The sequence below is a fragment of the Erinaceus europaeus genome, chromosome 11, assembly GCF_950295315.1.
Source record: "Erinaceus europaeus chromosome 11, mEriEur2.1, whole genome shotgun sequence".
Lineage (NCBI taxonomy): Eukaryota > Metazoa > Chordata > Mammalia > Eulipotyphla > Erinaceidae > Erinaceus > Erinaceus europaeus.
The window spans coordinates 59,372,774-59,398,224 of record NC_080172.1 but is presented as its reverse complement, the minus strand read 5'-3'; the positions used below and the strand labels follow the sequence as shown (position 1 = coordinate 59,398,224).

At 41.6% G+C, this 25,451-nt stretch overlaps 1 protein-coding gene across 3 annotated transcripts in view; it reads right to left on the bottom strand.

Annotated features, from left to right (window-relative positions):
• Positions 1-4,636: 4,636 nt before the first annotated feature.
• CD58 (CD58 molecule) overlaps positions 4,637-25,451 on the bottom strand; it is a 76,081-nt gene continuing 55,266 nt past the window's right edge. Inside the window, exons 5-8 of one of the 3 annotated variants that reach the window (XM_016189310.2) lie at positions 23,906-24,166; positions 19,296-19,364; positions 15,403-15,439; positions 4,637-6,287 (exon numbers count right to left, since the gene is read on the bottom strand). In XM_016189310.2, the coding sequence (XP_016044796.1) occupies positions 15,408-15,439; positions 19,296-19,364; positions 23,906-24,166 (362 nt within the window). In that variant the 3' untranslated portion in view covers positions 4,637-6,287; positions 15,403-15,407. Of the gene's footprint in view, positions 6,288-11,137; positions 12,242-15,402; positions 15,440-19,295; positions 19,365-23,905; positions 24,167-25,451 lie in introns of those variants that run through there. The other 2 variants (XM_016189309.2, XM_060201827.1) reach the window with 2 other exon arrangements.

The following is a 25,451-nucleotide window of genomic DNA, read 5'->3' as shown; positions in this document are numbered from 1 at the left end:
CTCAATTCTATTCCACTGGTCAGTGTGTCTATTCATGTTCCAGTACCAAGCAGTTTTGATGACAGTGGCCCTATGGTACAATTTGAGATCTGGGAGTGTGATGCCTCCAGTTCTGTTTTTTCTTCTCAAGATTGTTTTGGTGATTCTAGGTCTCTTCTGATCCCACATAAATATTTGTTCTATTCTCCTAAAAAATGTGACTGGGATCTTGATAGGGATAGCATTAAATATGTATATGGCTCTGGGCAGTATATTCATTTTAATGATGTTAATTCTTCCAACCCATGAACATGGATTCCACCTCTTTGTGTCTTTTTCTATTTCCTTGAGTGGTGACTCATAATTTTCAGCATATGAGTCTTTCACTTCTATAGTTAGGTTTATTCCTAAATATTTTATTTTTTTTGTTGCTATAGTAAAAGGAATTTATTTCTGGATTTCATCTATTTCTAACTTAGTATTTGCATAGAGGAATGCCACTGACTTTTGAATGTTAATTTTGTAGCCTGATTCCTTACTGTATTGCTTGATGATTTCCAAAAGCTTCTTGCAGGGTTCTTTATCATATCATCTGTAATTAGGGATAGTTTGAGCTATTCTCTTCTAATTGGTATCCCTTTAATTCCTTGCTCCTGGCTGATTGCTATGGCAAGAACTTCCAACACTATGTTAAATAGTAATGGTGATAGTAGGCAGACCTACATGATCTGAGGCGAAATACTTCCAATTCTTCACTACTGTTGGCTGTAGGTTTGCTATATATAGACTCCACGATCTCGAGGAATTTTCCATCTATTTCCATTTTTTGTAGCATTTTGATCATAAAGGGCTGTTGCATTTTATCAAAGACTTTCTCTGAATCTATTGATATGACCATGTGACTTTTGGTTTTGCTTTTATTGATGTAGTGGATCATGTTGATTGATTTATGTATATTAAACCAAACTTGCATCCCTGGGATAAAGCCCACTTGGTCATGATGAAACATCTTTTTAATATACTGCTATATCCATTTGGATAGAATTTTATTCAATATTTTAGCATCTATGTTCATCAGAGATATTGGCCTATAGTTTTCTTTTTTGGTTGTGTCCATGTCTGCTTTTGGTATCAAAGTGATATAGGCTTCATAGAAGCTGGAAGGGAGTATTCCATTGTCTTCAATCTTCTGGAAGACTTTTAAAAGTAGAAGTATTAACTCTTCCTTGAAGGTTTTGTAGAATTCATTTGTAAAACCATCTGGTCCAGGAATTTTATTCTTGGGAAGATTTTTGACTGTTTCAATTTTATTAGGTGTGATGGGCCTGTTCATGTTATCTAGTTGCTCTTTACTTAGTTTTGGAAGTTTGTAGGTATCTAGGAAATCGTCCATTTCTTCCAGATTCTCTAGCTTGGTGGCATATAGTTGTTCATAGAAGCCTCGCATGATATGCTGAATTTCTGTGGTGTCTGTTGTAGTATATCCCCTTTCATTTACAATCCAATTTATTTGTGACTTCTCTCTTTTTTGTTTTGTGAGTCTGGCTAACGTTTTGTAGATTTTACTCACTCTTTCAAACATTTACTTTCACTGGTCTTTTGTATGGTTTTCTTATTTTCAATGTTATTGATTTCTGCCCTAACTTTAGTGATTTCTGTCCTTCTGGTTGCTTTAGCATTCCTTTATTCTTCTTCTAGGTCTTTAAGGTGTGCAACAAGGCTGTTCATTTGTGCTTTTTATTGTTTCCTAAAGTGTGCTTATATGGCTATAAACATCCCTCTCAGTACTGCCTTAGCTGTGTCCCAAATATTTTGATAGTTTATGTCTTCATTTTCATTGAACTCTCAAAACACTTTGATTTCTTCCTTGATTTCCTCTTTGACCCAGTAGTTGTTAAGTAATGTAATGTTGAGCTTCCACATTTTGGGACTATTACTAATCGTTTGTTGTTTGTTAAGTGTTAGTTTAATTCCACTGTGGTCTGAGAAGATGCTTGGGATTATTTCAATACTCTTGAATTTGCTGATGCTGTCTTTGTAGCCTAACATATGGTCTATCCTTGAGAATGACCCATGTGGACTTGAGTAGAATGTGTATTATAGTTTCTTGGTGTGAATGATTCTGAAAATGTCTAATAGTTCTAGGTTATCTATCTCCTCATTTAGCTCTCTCATTTCTTTATTGATTTTCTGCCTGTATGATCTGTCAAGCTGAGAGAGTGGGGTGTTGAAGTCCCCTACTATGATTGTGTTACTGTTAATATATTGCTGTAGCTCTTTCAGTAGATGTTTGATGTATTTTAATGGCTTCTCATTGGGTGCATAGATGATAATAATGTTAAGTCCTCTTGATTGACTGATCCTCTGAGCATTAAGTAATGACCATCCCTATCTTTTTACATTTTATTTATTTTAAAGTCTATTGTGTCGGATAAGGGAGTAGTTGTTCCTGCCCTTTATTGTGAGCCATTGGCTTGTTTTCCATCCTTTCACTTGGAGTCTTTGTTTGTCTTGTTGAGTTAGGTGGGTTTCCTGTAGACAGCATATTGTTGGGTTGTGTTTTCTGATCCATCTTTCTCCTCTGTGCCTTTCAATAGGTGAATTCAGGCCATTGACATTTATTGATATCATAGATTGAGGATATTTTAATGCCATTACTGTAGATTTCTAGAGTGTTCTGATATGTGGCATATTTATGGTGGTGTGACTGTTTATAGGAGACCTTTCAGAACTTCTTTCAGGGCAGGCTTGGTTATAGTTAATTCCTTCAACTGTTGCTTGTCTGAGAAGGTTTTGATGCCTCCATCTAATCTGAATGACAGTCTAGCTGGATACAGAAGTCTTGGTTGAAAGCCTTTCTCAATGAGCACTCAATAGATATCTTGCCATTTTCTTCTGGCTGGTAGTGTTTGTGTGGAGAACTATGCTGCTAATCTTACGGGTTTTCCTCTGTAGGTGACTGTTTTTCTCTTGCAGCCTTCAGGATCCTTTCTTTATCCTTATTCCTTTCCATTCTAAAGATGATGTGTCTTGGTGTCTTTAATTCTGGGTTAATTCTGTTTGGGACCCTCTGGGCTTCTTGAACCTTTGTGTCTTTGATGTTGTTTAGACTAGAGAATTTCTCAGCTATTATATCCTGAAGATTGCTTTCTTCTGCTCCCTCTCTTTCTTCCTCTGGTAAGCCAATAATATGTATATTATTTCTTTTGAAGTCATACCATAGGTCTCTGTTGTTGTTTTCAGTATCTCTTAATCTCTTTTTGAGATCTCTTACTTCTTTTTTAGTTGTCTCTAATTTGTCCTTGATTTTGCTAATTCTGTCTTCAGCCTCATTTATTCTATTCTCTCTCCCCTGTGCTGTTTTCTGGGGTTAATATATTTTGTTACCCTGTTCTGATAGTTTCACCTTTTCAGCTAGTTGTGTTCTTATCAGCTATTTCATCTTTCAGCTCTCGAATAACCTTGACATAATTAGTGTTTTCTTCCAGAGTTTCATTTGTTGTCTCTGCATTTCTGATAACAATGACTATTTACTTAACAAATGTTTGGATGTCGACCTCACTATTTTGTGTTTCAACCTTTGGGAGGCTTTTAGCTGGACTCTTGTTCTGGTTCATTTCTCCAACATTTCTTCTTTATGGTTTAACCATTCTATATAGTATGTTATGAGGTCCCTCCCTCAGTACTTTTCAAATTACTGACCACTCTTGCTTTGATTGACTTGTGTATAATTAATTAAGGAACTTAAAGATATCACAGTTGTGGAAATTAACAGATTTTTCAATATTATTTCAATCCATGAGTTGGAGCACAATGGCTATTAACGCCTCTTTTGTTCTTTTTCTTCCCTGCAGCCTATGGGAGCCTGAGAGCTTTTAAATTATAAGTACATTTCTTAGCTTAATCACTCACTACTGGCCAAGAGATAAAACAGGGTGGAGGAGAGATAGTACAGTGGTTATGCCAAGAGACTCTCACACCCCAAGGATTCAGTGCTCTGGGCTCAATTCAGCTTCTCTGCCAAGCTGGGCAGCACTGCTAGGCCCTGTAAGTTTCTAAACAAGTCCTGTTTATAGTCTGTAGGTTCTCTCTGTCTACGAGCCACACTGTTTGCACTCACCAGTGATTTGGTGGGTTCCTGAAGTCATTCTAGTCCTGTGTTTTGTGGTCCCTGTTGATCTCCTTTGGTATTCCTAATTGACCCAAGAGGTTTCCTATTCTTTATCTCTCTGGGAATATGCACCCAGAGTCATTATGGGGTGCATAAGGTGGAAGGTCTGGTTTTTGTACCTAATCCCCACTGAACATGGGTGTTGACAGGTTGATCCATACTCCCAGCCTGTCTCTCTCTTTTCCTAGTGAGGTGGGGCTCTAGGGAAGCAGAGCTCCAGGACACATTGGTGGGGTCATCTGTCTGCCCAGGGAAGTCTAGTTGGCATCATGGTAGCATCTGGAACCTTGTGGCTGAAAGAAGAGTTAACATATAAAGACAAACAAATTGCTGACTAATCATTAACCTTAAGGTTTGTGGGGGCCGGTTCTCCTCTGCACATTTGCAGTAACCACAGAGGAGGGGTGAGACAGGCCACCCCAGGAGTCCTGGTGGACACTGCTGAGGAGGGCAAGCACATGGAGTAAACCACCACTCCAGGAGAGCTTCAGGGATACATCTTATTTATTTGGGTGTACAAGCAAGCAGATATACTCAAAGGTTAGGAAAAGACTGAAGGAATCATTAAGCCACACACAATACAGGGTTAAATCTTGACCTATCAGGTGTTTGTTTGTTACTGGGAAGTTACCGTGTAATGTCTGGTCATGAGCTCACTATGCATAGGCAGGCTTCTATCTAAAGGTGAATTATGAGCACTTCAGGGCAGGGGTAGGGAGCAGTTAAGCAAAACCAGGATATTTGCAGTGGATTTCAGTTGGCCATGTATGGTAATTTATGGCCTTGTTCTAAAGGAACGAGCAAGTATGTGTAAGCAGGCTCCTGGTCTGGAAAACTCCACCTATCTTAAGGTCATGAAGTTGAGTGGGGACCTTCCTACTACCCCTCCTGTGAGGACAGGGCTCAGGGTCCACCCTCTCAGATTTTCATGGAGATAATGGCCTGGATTTTCCAGACACTTTGTGGGCCTTTCCCCACAAAGGTTGGAATAGTGCAGATGAAGATTTGGGGGTCTCTGTTTTGTAGTTAGTAGGCCTATTTTAGTTATATTCCAAAGAGTCCATGACAATACTAGTTTTTGGTGTTGTTCTTTTTTTTTTTTTCTGAGCCTGACATATGATATACAGGTGGATCTAAGTTATTGTCTGGGGAGATGATGTCATGGCTGGAAATTTTTTAAAAAGAGCAAGAGCATTCTAGAAAATATTTAGACTAAGGATGCACTCTTCCTTGGCTAAGTGCAAAGTAAGGTTCAGAGAAGAGGGCTCCCAATTATGAGTGAAAGTTTTACCCACTCACGGAACAGTTTGGTGTTTACTGAGCTGCCAGGGCCACATTGCTGAGGGAAGAATACTGGCTCTGCTACTTCTAGCTGCTGTTTCCTGTGAAGCCAGGAAAGCAGTGACACCTTCCTGTCTTCTGAAGAGAGCTGCCCATGGGGACAGGCACTCAGAGCAGGGATGGATGTGACTAAGCTAGAGAGGTGAGTCTGAGGGTACCAGGTATGGCAAGAACATGGCAGAAAGAGTAAAATGAGGGAGGAAGTATTGGGCAGTAAGGGGGATTGGTGTAGAGAAAGACAGCCTGAGCATGGGCATGTCAGCTGGTAGCTTGTGGGTAAGGGTGGCTATAACGGTGAGCACACAGGGGCATCAGTCTCCATCTCTAAGCTGAGCTCTAGTTTGTAAGACTGTCACTAGCTAGTGTTTTGAGTTGTGCTCTTCCAGCAGGTTTCCCAACTGAAGGAGGATTTGTGCCCTGGTAACTTTCAGATGGGCAGATTGGGGTCACGCTGGCTGAGTTCTGTGGGGAGGCTTAGTGACAGTGAGGTCTTTCAGTCTCTAGAGCTGAACTTTACTGAAGAAACTGGGTGAAGGTCTGCTTCAGGATGGGAGCCCCCACTTTCCATTCTTCTAATTCTGAAGTGATTTTTCTTCTACTTCCTCCTCCTCTTCTTCCTTTTTATTCTTTCTTCCTTTATTTCTTTTCTGGAACTGGTGTTTCATGCGTACATAATTTCATCCCTTTGAGCCACTTTTTATTTCACTTCAATAATGAGACAAGCAGAGGGAGAAAGTCCATCGAACCAGTTTCTTCCAGTGTCACAACATCTGCTGTGCGATGCTAGAGCTTGAACCTGGGTCACAAACATAACAGGACACCTGATGAGCTACCTCTCCAGTCATAGTTCTTCTTCTCCTCCTCCTCCTCCTCCTCTTCCTCCTCCTCCTCTTCCTCTTCCTCCTCTTCCTCCTTCTTTTCAGTTTAATTAAACAGGGCTTGTGTACTGGACAATCCACCCATTTAAAGTGTACAGTTCAGTGGCTTTCATCTCTTCTGAGTTGTGCAAGAATTACCACACTCAATCTTAGAGCACTATCCTCACCCCCAGAGGAACAAGGAAACTTAGGAGTAACCATTTTCTCTCCCCACCAGCATCTTCCTCTAAGAATTAAGCAACTAACAACAGGTCAGTCTGTAGTCTCCATATATTTGACATTATAAATTTTTTTTTGCCACAACAGTTATTACTAGGGCTTAGGACCTGCATGACTCCACCATTCCCAGCAGCCTTTTTTTTTTTTTAAAGACATGGGAAAATAAAGAAGTGGAGAAATGGACAGAGAAGAGGTACTACAGCACTGCTCCACCACTTCCTCCCACCTTGCAGGAATTCCCATATCATGACTGGGGACTTGAACCCAGGTCTTTGTACATGGGAGCATATACACTCCACTGGGTGATCCACCTCCTAGACCATGTGATCTCTTTTGGTTCACTTCTTTTTCTAAAATATTTTATTTTTTTGTATATTATCTATTTATTTTGGATAGAGACAGAGAGAAATTGAGAAGGACAGGGGGAGCAGAGGGGGAGAGAGTTATCTGCAGCGCTGCCTCACTGCTCATGAAGCTTCCTTCATGCAGGTGGGGAACTGGGCATTGAACCCAGTTCTTTGCATACTATAATGTGTCCATTCTGCTCTCTCAGGTGCACCACTGCCTGGCCCTTAGTTGACTCCTTTCCCTGAGCATGTTTTCAAGGTTCAGTCCTTCACTGCTTTTCATAGCTGAATACTATGCTGTTGTGTGACTATGTCATATCCTATTTTTCTGTCCTTCAGCTGATGGGTGTTTGGGTTGCCTGCCCTACTGGACTTTTACGAGTCTAGAGCAGACTTGGTGTAGACAAAATGTCTTCATTTCTCTTAGATACATACATAGTAGATATTCTGGGTCACATGAATAGAATTCCTCAGTTTTTTGCAGATTCCATTTTTAGGAAACTCACCCTATGTGCTCCCAGGCCAGTGTATCCATTTCATTCAGAGCTGTATCCTGTAGACCCTGTGGCACTGAGCTCCTCAAAGCTCTAGATAGGTTTGTGGGAGATCCTCTTCTGCATCAAATGCTGCTCACAGACACAGTGAGACAAGGACTAAGAACAGACCATCATAATGTGGGCTTACTGGCCATCCTGACAAGTATAGAAGGGAAGGCCCATTTGAAGGGAATGCTACAGAGATGGGGAAGAAAGAAAGGATAGACCATTCTTTCAAGGAAGTTTTCCAGATCAGGTAGCAGAGAAATAGAACAGGAACAGGATGAGGGAGTAGAATCAAGAATGTTTTGGTTTTTCAAAGATGAAAGGAAAGATTGAGTATACTTTTTAAAAAACCTCTCTCCGATTTATATTTCATGACACAGAGACAGGGAGGGATAGGAGAGTGAGAAGCCAGATCAGTCTGGCATATGTGGTGTCAGGGATCAAATTTGGAACCTCATGTGTGCAGCTCCAAAGCTCTAACACCACTATGTCCCTTCCTCAGCTGCATTCACTTATTTACTTTTGTTTTTTCCTCATGGTTATTGCTGAAGTTCAGTGCCTGCACTATGAGTCCACTGCTCCTGGAGGTTATTTTTCCCATTTTTTGTTGTTGTTGTTGTTATTGCCTTTGTTGTTACCCTTGTTGTCATTTTTATTATTGTTGTCATTGCTGTTGCTGTGAGATAGGACAGAGAGAAATCGAGAGAGGAGGGGAGACAGAAAAGGGAGAGAAAGATAAACGCCTGCAGATCTGCTTCACCACCTGTGAAGGAACCCCCTTGCTGGTGGGGAGCTGGGGGCTGGAACCAGGATCTTTATGCCGGTCTGTGCACTTTGAGCCATGTGCGCTTAACCTGCTGCACTACCGCCCAACCCCTCACTTATTTACTTTTATGAGAGAGAGACGGGGGTGGGGTGGGGGGGGTGGGAGGGAGGGAGAGGAAGAGGGAGAGGGAGAGGCCAGAGTACCATTCAACAGGCATATGATGGTGCCAGACTGAACCTGAGACCTTTGGGGCCTCAGACATGCAAGTTCAATGCTCTACAACCATGAGCTAACTCTCTGGCCCAGCAATGCTTGTTTGCTCATAAGATGAAGCAGGAAACTGATGATGCAGAGGGGAGGGAGGATAGGTTTCCAACGCCAGGAGTACTGTCCTGGAAAGGGGTAGATGGCAGGATCCTCTCATATAAATCTTCTAAACTGAGTGTTGTGCCCTCTAAAATTCATATGTGAGTGCCCAGTGCTACTTTATTTGCAATAGGTCCTATGTGGAGGTGACAAAAGAAGTTATAAGGTGAGTTTCTAATCACAGAGTGAGTATACTGGTAAGAGTGACAGAGTTCTCTTCCAACCATGGAAAAACACAGTGAGAGGGTGTTACCCCATGCAAATTGGTAAGAGGGTCCTGACCAGGAACCAAGGCAGCCATCACCTTGACCTTGAACATTCCATCTGTTGGAATGATGAGAAATACATGTTTAATTTTCTTTGACAAGAAAGTGTCCTTTGCTGATTCTGTTAGGAACATACATAGTATGCAAAAAAAAAAAAAGTCAATTTGAACATAATTCAAACACAAATCCTACAGGAAGCAAAACTGACTCCCTGGTGTTCATCAAAAACAAAGGCTATGATTATGTGACAGAGAGGTCCTGAACACAGAGAAGACTTCTTGCAAAGAGTAGAAACATGGTCCAGTGTCTTCGGCGGGGAAGACACCTTAGCTCTATCTCTCACACAGGAGAATGATCGTCAGTGTCTGACATTAGTTAGAATCAGGGTCTAGGTGATATCTGACTCCTGCTCCATTTTATCACATTTGTCTGGCTCTATTCAAACCAAGGCCAACATAGGATATTGGTATAATGCTCCGGGCTAAGCAGGCCAGGACAGAAAAAATGTCTGGTGAGGGCAGTGGGGCTGAGTCCTAAAAAGCTGTCTTCAGGGCCAGTAAAATACCACCCTTGAATAGTGTGTTGCTTTGCCATGCACATGACCCAGACTTGAGCCTGGTCCCCACCACACTGAAAGACGTTTTGGTACTGTGGTCTTTTTCATTCTCCTTACCTCTCTCTCTCTAAAACAAAAAAGCTGGCTGCTGCTCACTGGCATTCTGCCTCTCCTTGTATGGGGTCTGGCATGGTGTTCCTGGCCCTTCTGGAAATCTGAAGGCACAGGTGTCTGCTCAAGCTAGAAAAGCCAATTCCTTAAGGAGTCAGCTCTACAAGACAGCTGTCACATTGGCCAACACAGGAACATGTAGCTCAGGGAGGTGGCACTTTGGGGGTTGGGGTGGTATGTTGGCATATATTTGGGGGAGATGTGATCTTGTACCCTCAAGACAACAGCTAGCTGCCTTGTAAAACATTTCCCCAGTAAAATCAAGACGGGGGGGGGGGGGGGGGAACAAGGATGGAGAGTGAAAAGAAAAGAGGGAAAGAATGTGTAGGCAAAACCCAAATCAGAAGAGGTTCCAAAGGAAAAACTTCCAGATTTGTAGTTGGAGTTTGATCCTGTAACTAATTCTTTCTCTTCTTTCCCAAGGCATAAACTTTTTCTTTCTTCTCCTCCAGTTCTTCCTGTTCCCCAGCCATTCCTGTTTGTAAATTATCCTCAGTGTGTAAATATTCCAGAGAAATAGCAGCAACTGCTTTCAGAAATCACAGTTTTAGCAGGAAACCAAATTCCTGCTATGGAGGCAGTTGCCATGAGGACACTCCCTTTTAAATTGGCAAATCTCTTGGGTTAGCAGCACAGGGCTGGGGCTGGCAAGAAGCGGGGGTGGGGTGGGGTGGGGGATCATGCAATAAGTAGTCTTTCTAAACTGCCAGTGCAAAGAATCAGGGGCTGGGTGAGAATAGGTTGGATTCAGATGAGGCTGCACTAATCCAGAAGTGCTAAAACATGTCTCCAGGCTTTAGAAATAGGCTCTCATTAGGGATCCCCGAATTCAGTTGCAACTTCTGAGATGGGCCCTCCCAAGAAGTCTACTGCCTTCGCACTACTCTTTTAAAGGCATTTTTAAGGGATTTATTTATTTATGAGTGCATGAGAGACAGAACCAGAGCATCACTCTGGTACATGTAGTGCCAAATATTGAACACAGGACCTCATGCTTGAGGGTCAATGCTTTATCCACTGTGCCAACTCCTTAAAGGCTTCTTAATAGTTTAGAGCAGAATAACAATTTCAAGCACAGTACTGTAACAACTTGGAAAACAAATCATGCACAGCTGTTCCTTCACCCCTTGTCTGAGTAATATATGTTCTAACTCTTAGTAACTTGCAGAAAGAGAAGGAAAAAAAGAAAGAAAAAGAAAAGGCTGACAGGAAATTCTATATTACTTTCTGAGAGAGAACTGAGCCTTGTTAGTTTTACTCACAAGAATCTGTTACAGTAAGGCTGTTAATTTTTTTTTTTTTTTTTAAACAAGATCAGAAGAGAAAACACAAGTAGAACCTGAACTGGAATTGGAGTATTGCACCAAAGTAAAAGACTCTTGGGTGGGTGGGTGGGGAGAATATAGGTCCAAAAAGAATGATAGATGACCTAGTGGGGGTTGTATTGTTATATGGAAAACTGGCAAATGTCATGCATGTACAAACTATTGTATTTACTGTCAAATGTAAAACATTAATTCCCAATAAAAAAATTTTAAAAAATTAATTTTTATTTGAAATAAAGCATCATTCTGGCACAGATTTGGCTAGGAACAGAACTCAGCACCCCAAGCTCAAGTGTTCAGTACTATATCCGTTGTGCCACCTCTCAGGACATCTATGTTTAGTCTTGCACTTGGTCCAACACCAGAAGCTCCACAAAATCCTGGCTTTTTGCCCTCCAAGTCCTCAGGGCTGTGGTAACACAATGGTAGAGGCCTCTGTCTCCCCTACCCCCCTTTTTACAGTGTGAACATTCACATCAGGAACAAAAGTGAAGTCTCTGCCCGGAGGAGAAATCCCCCAGCCTGCCAGCCCAGCCCTGTTCTGAAGCCACCACTCTAAGAGCCCTCTTACTGTTCAAACAATCCAAACAGGGTTTCTGTTTCGGGTACCTCTGGCTGAGACTGAACCCCAGGGAAAGGGCATGGCCAAGGATACACAGGAGAGCCTGGCAGTAAAATGTAAGCTTCTAAGGCACGGCCACAGGCAGGTGGGGAATGTGGAGAAATGGCAGTGAAGCATCAGAAGCTGGAAGCATACACCCACTTCTTTGTGGGCACTGTGACCTGCAGGCCTTCGGCCACGGCTGGGCTGTCAGTGACTCCACACCTGCGGACCCCCTCCTTCTCCCCAGTACTATACAGCAGGACACTTCTGGAATGATTCTTCTTTCCAGGAAAAATTCTTCACTACCTGAGGCACGTGACTATTTTTCCCTCCAAAAAGGCAAAATAATCTAATCATCCTCAAATCCTTTCAGGACTATTTACACCAATTGATACAAAATATACATTTTTTTTAACAAAAACACATAATTTACAGTCAATAAGAGCAACAGTCAAGGGAGTACTCTGAAGAGTGTGGTCTGGCAAGTGTAGGAAATAATGCATCTTATTCACCAGTTGCTAGTTTTTACGGCTTTAGGTTAAACTTCCAGAATGTCTGGTGACTCTGGCTGGACAGTACTTTCTCTTCAGATCATACAGATCTTTCATGTGCTAAGTTCCCTTGAAGGTGATGCTAATACTCAAATGGTATCGCCAGTGCTTTTCAAAGTTTGACTCAGGATGCATTGAATTTCATCTGCGGTTGATCAACTGGAGATACAGAAAGAAGCCACATTAAAAATTTATGAAATGCAGTTCTTGGGTGCTACAGATCAAGAGTCTGAATGACCTTCCTATTATGTGGTGAGCAGCCCTATTATAAAATATCCATCTGATCTGCACTGGGGAACAAGATGGAGAAGAGATGGGAGTGGAGGCCTGAGGTGGGGTATGAGCTCAAGTTCCCTCTGAAACTCTACTTTGAAGGTGCAGCACCAGCTGTTCCAAGCGTCCTCAGACTAACTGTCAGTATAATTGAAAATGTCTCTCAGTAACTGAATGACACAGCCCAGTGGGTAAGCCCCTTGTGCTGCTACCCTTCTCACTAGTTATTTCCCCCTCAGCAACATGAACCTCTAAGCCTGGTTTGCTTTCCATCCTGTCTTCTCTTCCTATTTAGTCATCATCATAGTTATGACAACCTTCTTGGGTTATCTCAGAGGAAATGAGCTCAAACCCAAAAGCTGTAGACTTGTTGAGCAAACTCCTTCAATCTCTAATGTCTGCCCTTGCCCTAAAGTTTACCCTCCATCTGTGTTTCCACAGAGCCCAAGGCCAGACCGACGTTCTGAAATCTATCCCCATAAGGAGAAGAGTTAGTGGGGAGTATGTGGCCTGGGGGGCAGGGAAGAGCAAAGGAAAACTAGTGGGGAGTTTTTTTCTTTAAAAAATAGTATTGGGGGGGAGGAGGCTTCAGGTCCTGGAACATGATGGCAGAGCCCCCCCAGTGGGGGCTGTAATGTTATGTGGAAAACTAGGAAATGTTACACATGTACAAACTATTGTATTTTATTGTTTACTGTAAATCATTAATCCCCCAATAAATAAAGTTAAATATATATATTATTGATTTTTACTATTTTTTCTTACATAGAAAGGAAAGAGGGAGAAACTATTGTAGCACTACTCCACAACTCGTGAAGCTTCCCTCATACATGTAGGGACCACGGGCTTGAACCTGAGTTCTTATGCACGGTAACATGTATGTTCTACATGGTAACATGTATGCACCACCACTCATCCCCTAGGAGTTTTCTTAATTAAAAGTCTCATGAAAATGGATGTTGTGGATTTTCCAGAGGAGGTTGGAGTAGGTGGTGCTTCTCAAACTAGTTCTGCACAGCCCAGGACTCATCTTCAGAGTGGAAATTTGAGGGGCTTTGCACCTTCTAATTTCCCAGGGATCTTCCTCTTTTTTTTTAAACAAATATTTTATTTATTTATTACTGGATAGAGACAGAGAGAAATTGAGAGAGCAGAAGATAAAGAAAGAGACAGAGAGACACCTGCAGCCCTGCTTTACCACTTGTGAAGCTTTCCCTCTGCAGGTGGGGACCAGGGGCTTGAACCTGAGTCCTTGCACACTATAATTTGTGCACTTAACCGGGTGCACCAACCACCTGGCCCCCCCCCAGGGATCTTCTCATTCCTCCTCCACCCCAGTCAGCCTCGGTTCACCCATTGCTAAAGTCAGACCCAGGCTTAGCTCAGCTAGCTCAGCTGCAGGCCAGAATGCCACCTGTGAATCTTTCTTCCCTCTTGCTCTTCCAGAGTGCCTATCTGGTGTTTCTCGTTGGCCTTAGATGGTCAGGGTATCTGTTCCTGTCCTGATGATGGCCCAAGTGGTAACTATAGCCACAGTACCTAAAGTGGATTCTCCAAATAAATCAGGAGCAAATCCCCCCAGGTCGGCTATGTCCCCACTCCAACCTCAGTCTATCAAAGCACAGGTGTGTCATTCTTCCCAAACAAGAGCCCCGTCTCCTGCTATGATTGGTAGTGTCACCATGGTCTGGAAAGCTGGCATCTAGTGAGCACAACTATGAGCCAGCCATGATTCTAGCATTTCGCTCACATTAACTTTTCTAAATACTGTTGTTTCTCTGCTGCTCTGGGGCTACCAACTCAATCACTGTTATTTCTCTGCTATTTTGTGCTTGTGTTCCTAGGAAGTCAACTGAGCTTTACTGAAGCCTGGGAGTTTGGCACCAGAACCTACACTCTTAGCCCAGATTTCTATTACAAGGATCTCCACACTTCTCTCAAACCTCTGAGTTCATTTCTGCCACTCCTAGGCCCTCTCTCTGCTGTATATGGCTGGACACAATGATCAGTGTCCCTATCATTATCTCTTGCCTATTAATTCACCCTATGCTCTGCCAGCACAGAGATCTTTCTAAAGTACAGTCCTGATCAGAACCTCCCAAAATAACCTAAACTAGCAGACCACCCTTCTCTTCCTCTAATTCCCTGACATTTGCTGTGTCTCTAGAGGGGGTAGCTCACCACCTTCCATCCTGCCTCTCTAGGCCTCAGGGCCTCAATCAACCCTCAAAACTCTTGAGCCTCTGCCTTCTGACCACAAGACCCAGCAGGAGGGACCTCTGGAGTCTCATCTGATTACTTAATGAGTCAGCACAGCCACTGCCAACCGTAGATGTATCCTTCCTGTTTGTCTTCACAAAAGGCCAATTCTCACCCTCACTCCTGAAAGGAATCCAGTCCTTGTCCAATTTTCCCTGGCCAGGAGGAGGAGGGTCAGTTACTATGAGGCTGCTAACAGCATAACCCTTGGGGTCTGAAGACCTAGATATGTATTCCAGCTTAACCAGATGTGGGCAACATGAGTGACCTCCCCGAGTCATGTATTTACTGTCTCTTAGTAAGTGGTGATGATATCACCATGCAAGATCTGTGGAGAGGGCTGACATGGTGGCTTAATCAACTGTGGTTAGTACCTCTGCAACCAGAGACTGGTAGACTCTGGCTCCTCAAGTAACATAAATTCCACATGAATTTATGTTAGGGCTGTCCTGCTTTTTTTTTTTTTGCCTTCAGGTTTATCACTGGGGTTCAGTGCCTACACTATAAACCCACTGCTCCTGGAGGCCATTTTTTCAATTTTTTGTATAGGACAGAGAGAAATTGAGGGGGGGAGGAGAAGATAGAGAGGGAGAAAGACACCTGCAGATCTGCTTTACCACTTGTGAAGTGACCCTCCTACAGGTAGGGAGCCAGGAGTTCAAACAGGGATCCTGGCACGGGTCCTTGAACTTCATACTATGTGTGTTAGATCAGGTGCACTACCACCTGGCCCCCCCGCCTTGCATCTAGAACACAATATATGTTCAGTTCACTGTTCAGCTACTTACATGGTTCATGTTCTTTTCTTGATATAATTCGTACAAACTGCAAATAAAGAAAATTGCATTGCAATTAAATAACCAAAAAGAGAAGCTGAAACCTGCTGATAATTGGTTGCCTATTAGAGACCTGAATCTGGAAAAACTCTTATCCATAGCCTAAAAAACTGGTATTTCCTACATCCTGAAATGCTCAAATCAAATCAGCTACAGAGCAAGTTCTAAATTGCTGCTCAAGTATTGGAGAAAATCAAAATGGCTAGAAAACAAAAGTCATGGACAAAATGGTTAAACCTCACAGCATCTCCTGCATAAGGTTGAAAGAAAGTGAAGAGATTTGGGCCATTAAATAATAAAACATTTCAGTAGTAACATTAGAAGGTAAAAAGAAACAGGTGGAATTAGATCTCATATATTTCATTAGCTCAATATATCAAAAACACTACCCTCGAGGCATGTAATCATTATAAGCGAGATGTTTTACCTTTTTTTTTTTTTTTGACAGCAAGCAGAGTTACTGTTGGGACTAAGTAAGTGATCTACCTAACTCATGATCCCATCATTCCTGGTAGTCAGTTTTTAATACAGGATGAGAGACAAAGAGGAAATGAGAGACAGAGAGGAGAGACACTTTCAACATTGTGTCACAGCTCACAAAGCTTCCCCCTCCCCCAAATAGATGGGGACCAGGGACTTGAACCTAGGTCCTCATGGATGGTAATTTTGTATGCTCTATCAGGTAAGCCACCACTTGGCTCCTCCATTCTTTTTTCATATTGTCATACAAAGCACAGTATTTAATTTTTTTTCCCCAGAACACTGCTCAGCTCTGGGGGTTAATCACAGTACGCAATTATCCGACCATGCATCTCAGTTTGGACACCATTTGAAATGTGGGCAGTGGCTGCGATCTTGCTGCACAGGTTTGGATGAGCAGACACTATTCCCATTATTCTCCTTCCCATGAGAGGTACTAGTTTGCATCTCAAACCAGATGAATGGTCCAGCAGCCCCACAGGTAGGGTTGAACTGATAAAGGTGTCTCTTTACAAGTGACTGTTGAAGCTGGTGACATTCAATTTTTCCCCTTCTGTAGGTTCCATGCCACATGCATCACAGCATTAGGATTCAGATGCTTGCTGAAGAAATGACAGAGACAGAGACAGACAGGAGAAGAGAGAGGAAAAGATACAGTAGTACTGAGATTCTCTCAGTGTTGTGAAGACATGAAACAAGAATTTTTCTTTTTAGGTTATAAGGTACAAACAGTACTAACCCACAGCAGCGATCTTCCCTATGATGAATATATAAATATGTTAGTTTTATAAGAAAGAGAAATAACAGAACCACCCAGCTCTGGCATATGTAGTGCCAAAGGTTGATAGGATCTCAGATATGCAAGTCCTGTGTTCTACTGCTGAGCTACCTCCCTGGACATTTAAAGAGTTATTTTTAAGAAAAAAATCAGTTGTCTTAGAGATGCCTTCCATTGGCTCAAGTATTCTGGGACTAGACACACAATACTCCATGGAGAATGAATTTCATTTTGGGGGCTGATATGCTAAAAAGATGCTTAACTATAATAGCTCTGCTTGGTTATTTAAAATAGCATTTTTAAAAATAACATTTGAATCCCCAAAACATTTTACTCATTGGTAATGTGATTTCAATTTTTTTCAGCTGGTTTTTAAATTTTTAAAAATATTTATTTACTTATTTTCCCTTTTGTTGCCTTTGTTGTTTTTTTATTGTTGTTGTAGTTGTTGTTACTGATGTCGTCGTAGTTAGATAGGACAGAGAAATGGAGAGAGGAGGGGAAGACAGAGAGGGAGAGAGAAAGATACCTGCAGACCTGCTTCACCGTTTATGAAGCGACTCCCCTGCAAGGTGGGGAGATGGGGGCTTGAACCAGGATCTTTATGCCGGTCCTTACACTTTGTGCCACGTGCACTTAACCCGCTGCGCTACTGCCGGACTCCCTTCAGCTGGTTTTCAGAACTTAACTAGCAGATTTAGAGGATTCTAGTAGTTAGACTTTTCCTGCTATTTGCAACTTATAATATGGGACTGGTATCTTTAGGAAGTCACATTCTTTTTAAAAAAAAAATTTTTTTTTAAGTACAGTCACCTCCCCAGTGTTTTATTTTATTTTATTTATTCCCTTTTGTTGCCCTTGTTGTTTTATTGTTGTAGTTATCATTGCTGTCGTTGTTGTTGGATGGGACAGAGAGAAATGGAGAGAGGAGGGGAAGACAGAGAGGGGGAGAGAAAGACAGACTCCTGCAGACCTGCTTCACCGCTTGTGAAGTGACTCCCCTGCAGGTGGGGAGTCGAGGCTCGAACCGGGATTCTTATGCCAGTGCTTGTGCTTTGTGCCACCTGCGCTTAACCCGCTGCGCTACAGCCCGACTCCCATGGAAGTCACATTCTTATGCCAATTTCCAAAAAATAATCTAGGTTAGCTTGACCAACAAAACTACCTACAGTGATGGAAATGTGCTGTCTCTGGGCTGCCCAGGATGGTAATCAGTACAACAGATTAATTTTAAATTAAATCTAATCTTTTTAAATATTTGTATTTATTTATTGGACAGAAACAGAGAAATTGAAGAGGGAGACAGAGAGAGAGAGAGAGAGAAGAGGACATCTGTAGTACTGCTTCACTAATCATGAAGCTTTGCTCCTGCAGGTGAGAATGAGGGGCTTAGACCTGGGTTCTTGTGCACTGTAATGTGTACACTTAACCTGTTCAGCCCCTCTTTAAATGTAATATTTTAAATTTGCGGCAGAGTCAGGGTCTCATGCATGTGCAATTTCAGTGCTCCAGGCCACTTTTTCATTCAGAGAGAGAGCGCAAGTAAGGGAGACACCACAGTACTGGAGCTTCCTGTAGTGCCACAGCAACTCCCAAGTGTTGTTGGGGGCTTGAACCTGGGCTGTCTGTATGACAACATATGCTCCCTACCAGGTGATCTATCTCTTCTGTGCCTTACTTAATTTCCATTTATAGTTCATATCTTCATCACTATATGTTGCTACTGCCTCCTATATTAATTGTGAAGACCTAAAGAAGTTAAACTCTAATTTGACACATTTGGTCCCAGACACCAGTGTGAAGTGACATGGAAACTAGATGCCACCCCTTTACAAAAACTTAGGTTTCTCTGTGTTAGTGACATGTTTGACTCAAAAATTTTTCCTTTTGGTGAAGGCTTCTGTGAACACTATTGGGGCCTTGGGAACATCAGCTCCTCACAGCCTGGTCAGTGTCCTTTGGGACTCAAGGATGGCTTTTATGTCCCCAGGGCTAGGAACAGGTCATGGGTTCTCTTGGGGAGGTGGTTTGCTTACTAGGTTGGCCCAAGCTATCGGGGGACTGTAGAAGGTACAGGAAGACCGCACAGACAGCCATAATTACTGTCCATGACAAGTCACCCAATTCAACAAATGCTGCTTCTTATCTGGGACATTCTCCTTCTCCTGGGCTTGCAGGTGTGAAAATTATGGCTACCAAGAAAATGGGGTCTTATAAAATCTGGCTTTGAGACAAGAAAATAAATCTATGTGGAAGAGGACCATAGCTAGAAAGAGGCTGTAGATTAGGGTCTGAATACATGCAACTATGCTCCCATAAGCTTCTCAGTGGCCCAAGGGGTCATTTCTCCACTTAAGTTAATGCAGGATCTGGGGGGGGGGCAGCATACTCAGCAATCCCAATTAAGTAAAACTTTGTTTTATCTTCAAGACCTTTTTTTTCTTTCAAAACGTTGCTTTTTTCCAAAACACCAAAAGCTTTAAACTTGGCATTTTACTTTCCAATTATCCTTTTTCTGGCCTTTGAAAAATTGATTTAAGTTAAAAATTTTATTTTTTAAACTTTATTTTAAAGAAAGTATACATACCCACTAGAGATGCCACACTGAAGATGACAGCAAGTGGTATTAGAATATACAATCTATGTCTTTGAGATGCTATAAAAAAAAAAGAAAGAAAAATACAGTGAGCTGAGCTGATTTAAATAGAGATAAATTTGGCTCTCCACATTTACAATAAACCTACTTGATAGGAAGTATTTTTTAAAATTTTTTAATCTTTATTTATTTATTGGATAGAGACAGCCAGAAACCAAGAGGGAAGGGGATGACAGAGAAGGAAGAGAAACAGAGAAATACCTGCAGTACTGCTTAATCATTCACAAAGCTTTCCCTTTGCAGGTGAGGGCCAGGGGCTCAAACCTGGGTCCTTGTGCATTGCAACATGTGTGCCCAACCAGGTGCACCACCACGCAGCCCCAGTAGAAAGTATTTGTATGTCCCAGCTCAATATAGTGCCCAGCTTCTTGTGCTAGAAATCTAGTCTCTTGAGTATTTCCTTTATCTCCACCAAATTGTCCTCTGGGTTCTGTGTCCATGTGAATCCTGACCCAAGCCTCTTCTTCCAGCCTACACTGTTGTTCTTCCAGAGAAGGGCACTACACTTCCTTGCTGAGATTCTGCATTTCATAGCAAGGTGCAAACACTCCCGGCAATACATGAAATGAGCACTTTGGTGCAAAATTTTAGAACTTCTACTTATATTTACTAATTAATATTGTTTTCTATTTTTTAAAATCTACAGGTTACATTTAGTTAGTACACTGTGAAAGAAGCATTTGCTGTTTCCTAATGCCTGTCTCTCCTCTCTCCATTGGTAATAGGACCCCTGTGTTTTAGCTGGGTATGAAGCCAGTCAACTAGGGGTGACTGTTCCCAGCCTCCCGACTGGGTGTGGTCGTGGAGTCAACCTGGCCCATAGTTGTAACTGGGAGAAGTCTGCCCCGATGACTTGACTTCTAAAGGGCTGAGGGCTTAGGGTTAGGGTTAGGGAGATAGCTCACCAGGTAGTGCACCTGCTTTGCTATGCACACAAGTCAGATTTAAGCATGGCCTCCACTGCACTGGAGGAAGCTTCCATGCTGTGGTGTCTTTATCTGTGTGTCTGTATCTGTCTATTATCCTACCTGGAAAAAATCATACTGGAGCTGTGAAGCTCCAGCTATGATGATGACAGATTTATAGACAGACAGACAGACAGACAGACAGAGATAGGATGGAAAGGTTCATAATTTTCCCTCTTCCCACTTGCTAATAAGCAAGTAGACATGCTTGATTCCAGAAAGTACAATTTTAAGCCATAAGTATTTCAACAAATATGACTTTTTATAAAGCAAAACCATGCCATTACCATACTGAAGATATTAATATGTGTTTAGTAAAACCAAATATGCAATGACTGTTTAGATTCTACTACTGTCTTTAGCTTTTTATCTGTTGAATCAAGACCAAATGATGTAATGTGTTTCTTAAATTTCATTCATCTATAAATTTACCTATGTCTCCCTTTTTTCCTATAATCTATCCTCCACCAACCCCCCTCCAAAAGCCAGAGATCTGGTTTATAGTGGTGCTGGGTCTCTGATGTCTCAGGAATGAAAAAAATTTTTTTCATAAACATTATGCTATCTCCCCAGCACGCCTCATAATATTTCTTTTGAAGAAATCTGATTTCTGGTTATGTTAATTATCCCTAGTCTGTAATACCATTTATTTATTTTATTTTATTTTTTGCATCCAAGGCTATCACTGGGGCTCGTTGCCTGCACTACAAATCCACTGCTCCTAGACACATCTTTTTTCCATTGTTGTTGCTGCTATTATTGCTGTTGTTGTTGTTGTTGATAGGACAGAGAGAAATTAAGAAGGGAGGGGAAGACAGGGTGGGGAGAGAAAGAGACACCTGCAGACCTGCTTCATCACTTATGAAGCGACCCCCCTATAGGTGAGGAGCTGGGGTCTCAAACCGGGGTCCTTTTTGCCTCACACTATGTGCACTTAACCTGTTGCATTACCACCCAGCCCCTATAATACCATTTAAAATGCAATGGTTTGAGAGACAGGCTGGGAGTATGGATCAATCTGTCAGCACACATGTTCAGTGGGGAAGCAATTACAGAAACCAGACTTTCCACCTTCTGCACCCCATAATGACCCTGGGTCCATAATCCCAGAGGGATAAAGAATAGAAAAGTTGGGAGTTGGTTGATGGTGCAGCAGGTTAAGTGCACGTGGCACGCAAAAGCACAAGGACTGGCATAAGGATTCCAGTTTGAGCCCCTTGCTCCCCACCTGCAGGGGAATCACTTCACAAGCAGTGAAGCAGGTCTGCAGGTAATAACAACAATAACTACAACAACAACAATAATAAAAAACAAGGGCAACACAAAGAGAAAATAACTAAATATTTTAAAAAATTAAAAAATAATAGAAAAAAAATTTTTCCTCTAGGGGGGTATGGCATAAGGTGTTCTGATGGTGGGAACTGTGTGGAATTGTACCCCTCTTATCTACGGCCTTGTCAATATGTCCATTTTATAAATTTTAAAAAAATCTTTTAAATGAAATGGCTTTCACTAGTCAATTTACTAGGCAGTAACATTTTTTTCTCAATTTGATTAATTTTGAGATATATCAAGTATGGTGGCATGGAAAGGGATTTTGAATGCATTGGTTTTAATTCTCTCTCTATTGCTTTGGAGAAGTCACCCTATTTGGTGAACCTGCCTCCTCATTCTTTTGTTTGCTTGTTTGTTTTCCTCTCCATGCTGATTTTTTTAGGGGGGGGGAGGGAGAGACAGAGAGAGAGAGAGAGAGAGAGAGAGAGAGAGAGAGAGAGAAATAACTTATGGCATATATATCTATGGGATACTATTCCGCACTGGAGAGGTTGTCCCTGGGGACAAAGGAACCCTCCTGCACTGCTAGCGGTAATGTAATTGGTCCACCCCCTGTGGAGAGCAGTTTGGAGAACTCTCAGATGGTTAGAAATGGACCTACCCTATGACCTTGCAATTCCTCTCCTGGGGATATATCCTAAGGAACCAAACATACTCATCCAAAAAGACTTGTGTAGTAGACCCATGTTCACAGCTGCACAATTTGTAATAGCCAAAACCTGGAAGCAACCCAGGTATCCAATAACAGATAACTGGCTGAGAAAGTGTGGTATACATACACAATGGAATACTACTCAGCTATTTTAGCCCATCTTGGATGGAGCTTGAAGGAATCCCCTGCATCACCATCAGCCAAACTTAGCAAAGCTCTAGTTTTAAAAAAATATTTTCTGTTACAACTTTGTTTTTGAAGGGAGACATTCCACTTCAACTACTGAAAATGTTGTGTCTCACATAAGATATGATATAAATGTGAAATACTTCAAAACAGCAAAAAATAAAAAGTAAAGTATCTCACTAATAAATTTTATACTGACTGTTAAAATGAAAATATTTGAATATGTTGTATAAAATACAATGTACTTTTAAATTTAAAAAATACACATAATTTTTAGTGTTAAAAGGTTATAGTTATAGGGCCTGGGCAGACAGCAAAAGACTTTGATCCCTGAGGCTCTGAGGTTCCAGGTTCAGTCCCAAGCACTGCCATAAATCAAGCGCTGAGCAGTGCTGTGGTAAAAAAAAAAAAAAAAAAAAAGTGTGTGTGTGTGTGTGTGTGTGTATGTGTGTGTCAGAAAGACTATCATGCCATTGAATACTAAACCAGACAAATGTACCAACTATATATTCTTGCAGCAAATGTGTAATCTTCACAAATATAAGGTTGTAAAGAATATTGTGTAGTTTAAGCCCCTGGTCCCCACCTGCAGGGGGAACTCTTCATGAGAGGTGAAATAGTATTGTAGGCATTTCTCTTTCTCTTTCCTTCTCTCACTGTTCTTTCTCAATCATACAAAATAAAAGACACACACATACACACACACACACAGAGTTGTGAAGCAGTACTGTGAATTATTCAGAGCATGAGTTCTGAAGCCAGAGAGTTCAATTTTTTTAGCCAGTCAGCTACTGAACTCGGGCAAACAAGCTACACTATCTGTGCCTTGGTTTTTTTCACATCACATGGGGCTAATTACTAGTGCCCAACTCAGAAGGGCAAACATTGAACTGACACAAATATAGTAAAATGATGCATGACACAGAAAGTGCTAAAATGTCAACTTTCTATCTTTAACTGGATGTCTGTGATCACTTCATCTCATTTTTCCATTTAAAATTAGTGAAAGGTCTACTAAATGCTACAACTATGCTTTGCAACCCACAAGTCACCACAGGTCCTTGGAACCCCCTTCTTTTTTTAAATATTTATTTTCCTTTTTTGTTGCCCTTTTTTTTTTATCATTGTTGTGGTTATTATTGTTGTTTTTACTGATGTTGTTGCTAGATAGGACAGAAAGAAATGGAGAAAGGAGGGAATACAGAAATGGGGAGAGAAAGATAGATACCTGCAGACCTGCTTCACTGCTTGTGAAGCGACCCCCCTGCAGGTGGGAAGCTGGGGGCTGGAACTGGGATCCTTATGAGTTTCACACCATGTGCGCTTAATGCGCTGCACTACAGCCCAACCCCCGGAGCTCCCTTCTAAAGGGTATCTCTGTCATGGCACATTCAGCTAGTTACCTTGGATACAGCTCTTCAAAGTGATTGAGGACTTCTGTGTGGACACTGGATTCCTGATAATACATGATACTTCCTGTGAAAGATCCTCATTCTTCCCCAAACGTATTTCAGATGATGTAATATTTTCACACTGTGGCGAACTACATGTCCACGAGTACTCTAAAAGGTTTCTATAGGTTTCGTCAGATTTCGGGAGCTCACAGAGAAACATAAAGTTTTCACTAGTGTCTGTACAATTTATTTTTGGATGTGGAAGAGATTCTAGAAAAAAAAAAGCAATACTTAGTTCAGGACATAGTAACTTTCAGACTCATCACCAACAGTGTTATCATGGGCACCCAGCTTTCTTGTGAGCTGGAGAAAAAGCAAGCACCAAGAAGAGAAAATTCTCTGTTCTCCTGAGTCAGATCCATCTGTTCAAATTCAGAATACATCTAGGCCCCAAATCCTTGACCCTCCAATCTGGAATCCAGAAAGCTGAAAGTTCTCTCTTTCCACAAGTTGGTAGTCAATTCACTTAGCAGAAAATCCTGATATGAATTAACACAAGTTTGTAGTTTTTATTTTTCTCACTTTGTATGTCTGTTGCCAAGTTTTACTAAAAATAGCCATGTGCCTTTGAGTGTAGGGTGTTTCCCACAACTAAGAGGGGGTGTTTATTGACATACAGACAATATTGCTCATAGTAATTTTCTAAAATATGGGGAAAAAACTGATTATCAAAGACATCTCACTTGAAAAAATTTTCAGAAGCTACTGTGGGCTGGCCCTGCCCCTAAACTGAGTAGGATGTGGCTGGACAACACAAAGTGAATCATGGAAAGGCCTCACTCCCACTCTCATCTAGGTAGTGCCTCCTGGCTAAGGCAGGCTGGTCCTTCAGGGAAGGAACACCACATTCCCAAGTCTCAAGATAGCTACTGTTGGCCTCTACTGCCGCAGTACTAATTACTTTGTCTTATCCATTAGTCATTTGGTTATTTGCTAATTCATGCCCCTTGTTGACTCTCTAGTCTCCCACAATAACTAATCATAATAGATGTAAGAAAATACGTCAAAATGCATGGGTATGCCAATGGAGAACCATGGGAGCATTTGAGTAATTAAGTCACAGCACAATATAAATCCCTACTATTAAAGCAGTTAAACTGAATTAAAGTTCACCAAGAGAATAAAAGCCTATATTGCCATTTTGACCAATATTTTCTAAGATGAAAGAATACATAAGCTCCACAGAAGAATCTAAAAACGGAAGGACTAGAATAGCTCACTCAGTAGGATGCATGCCTTGTCATGCACCTGTCCTACGCTCAAACCCTGGGACCACATGGGGGGAAGTCTCAGTGCTCTGGGGGCTCTCCCTCTTACTGCCTCTCTATCTGGATGGAAAAAAAATGAAAAAAAAATTTCCTGGAATGGTGAAATCATTCATGCATAAGCCCCCAGTTCTGCAAAATAAATTATCTAAAAAACAGAAGTTTCAACAAATAAATACCTCTTTCCTCTTCTTGAAAACTTTCTCACTCAGTTGAAGAACGCAACTGGC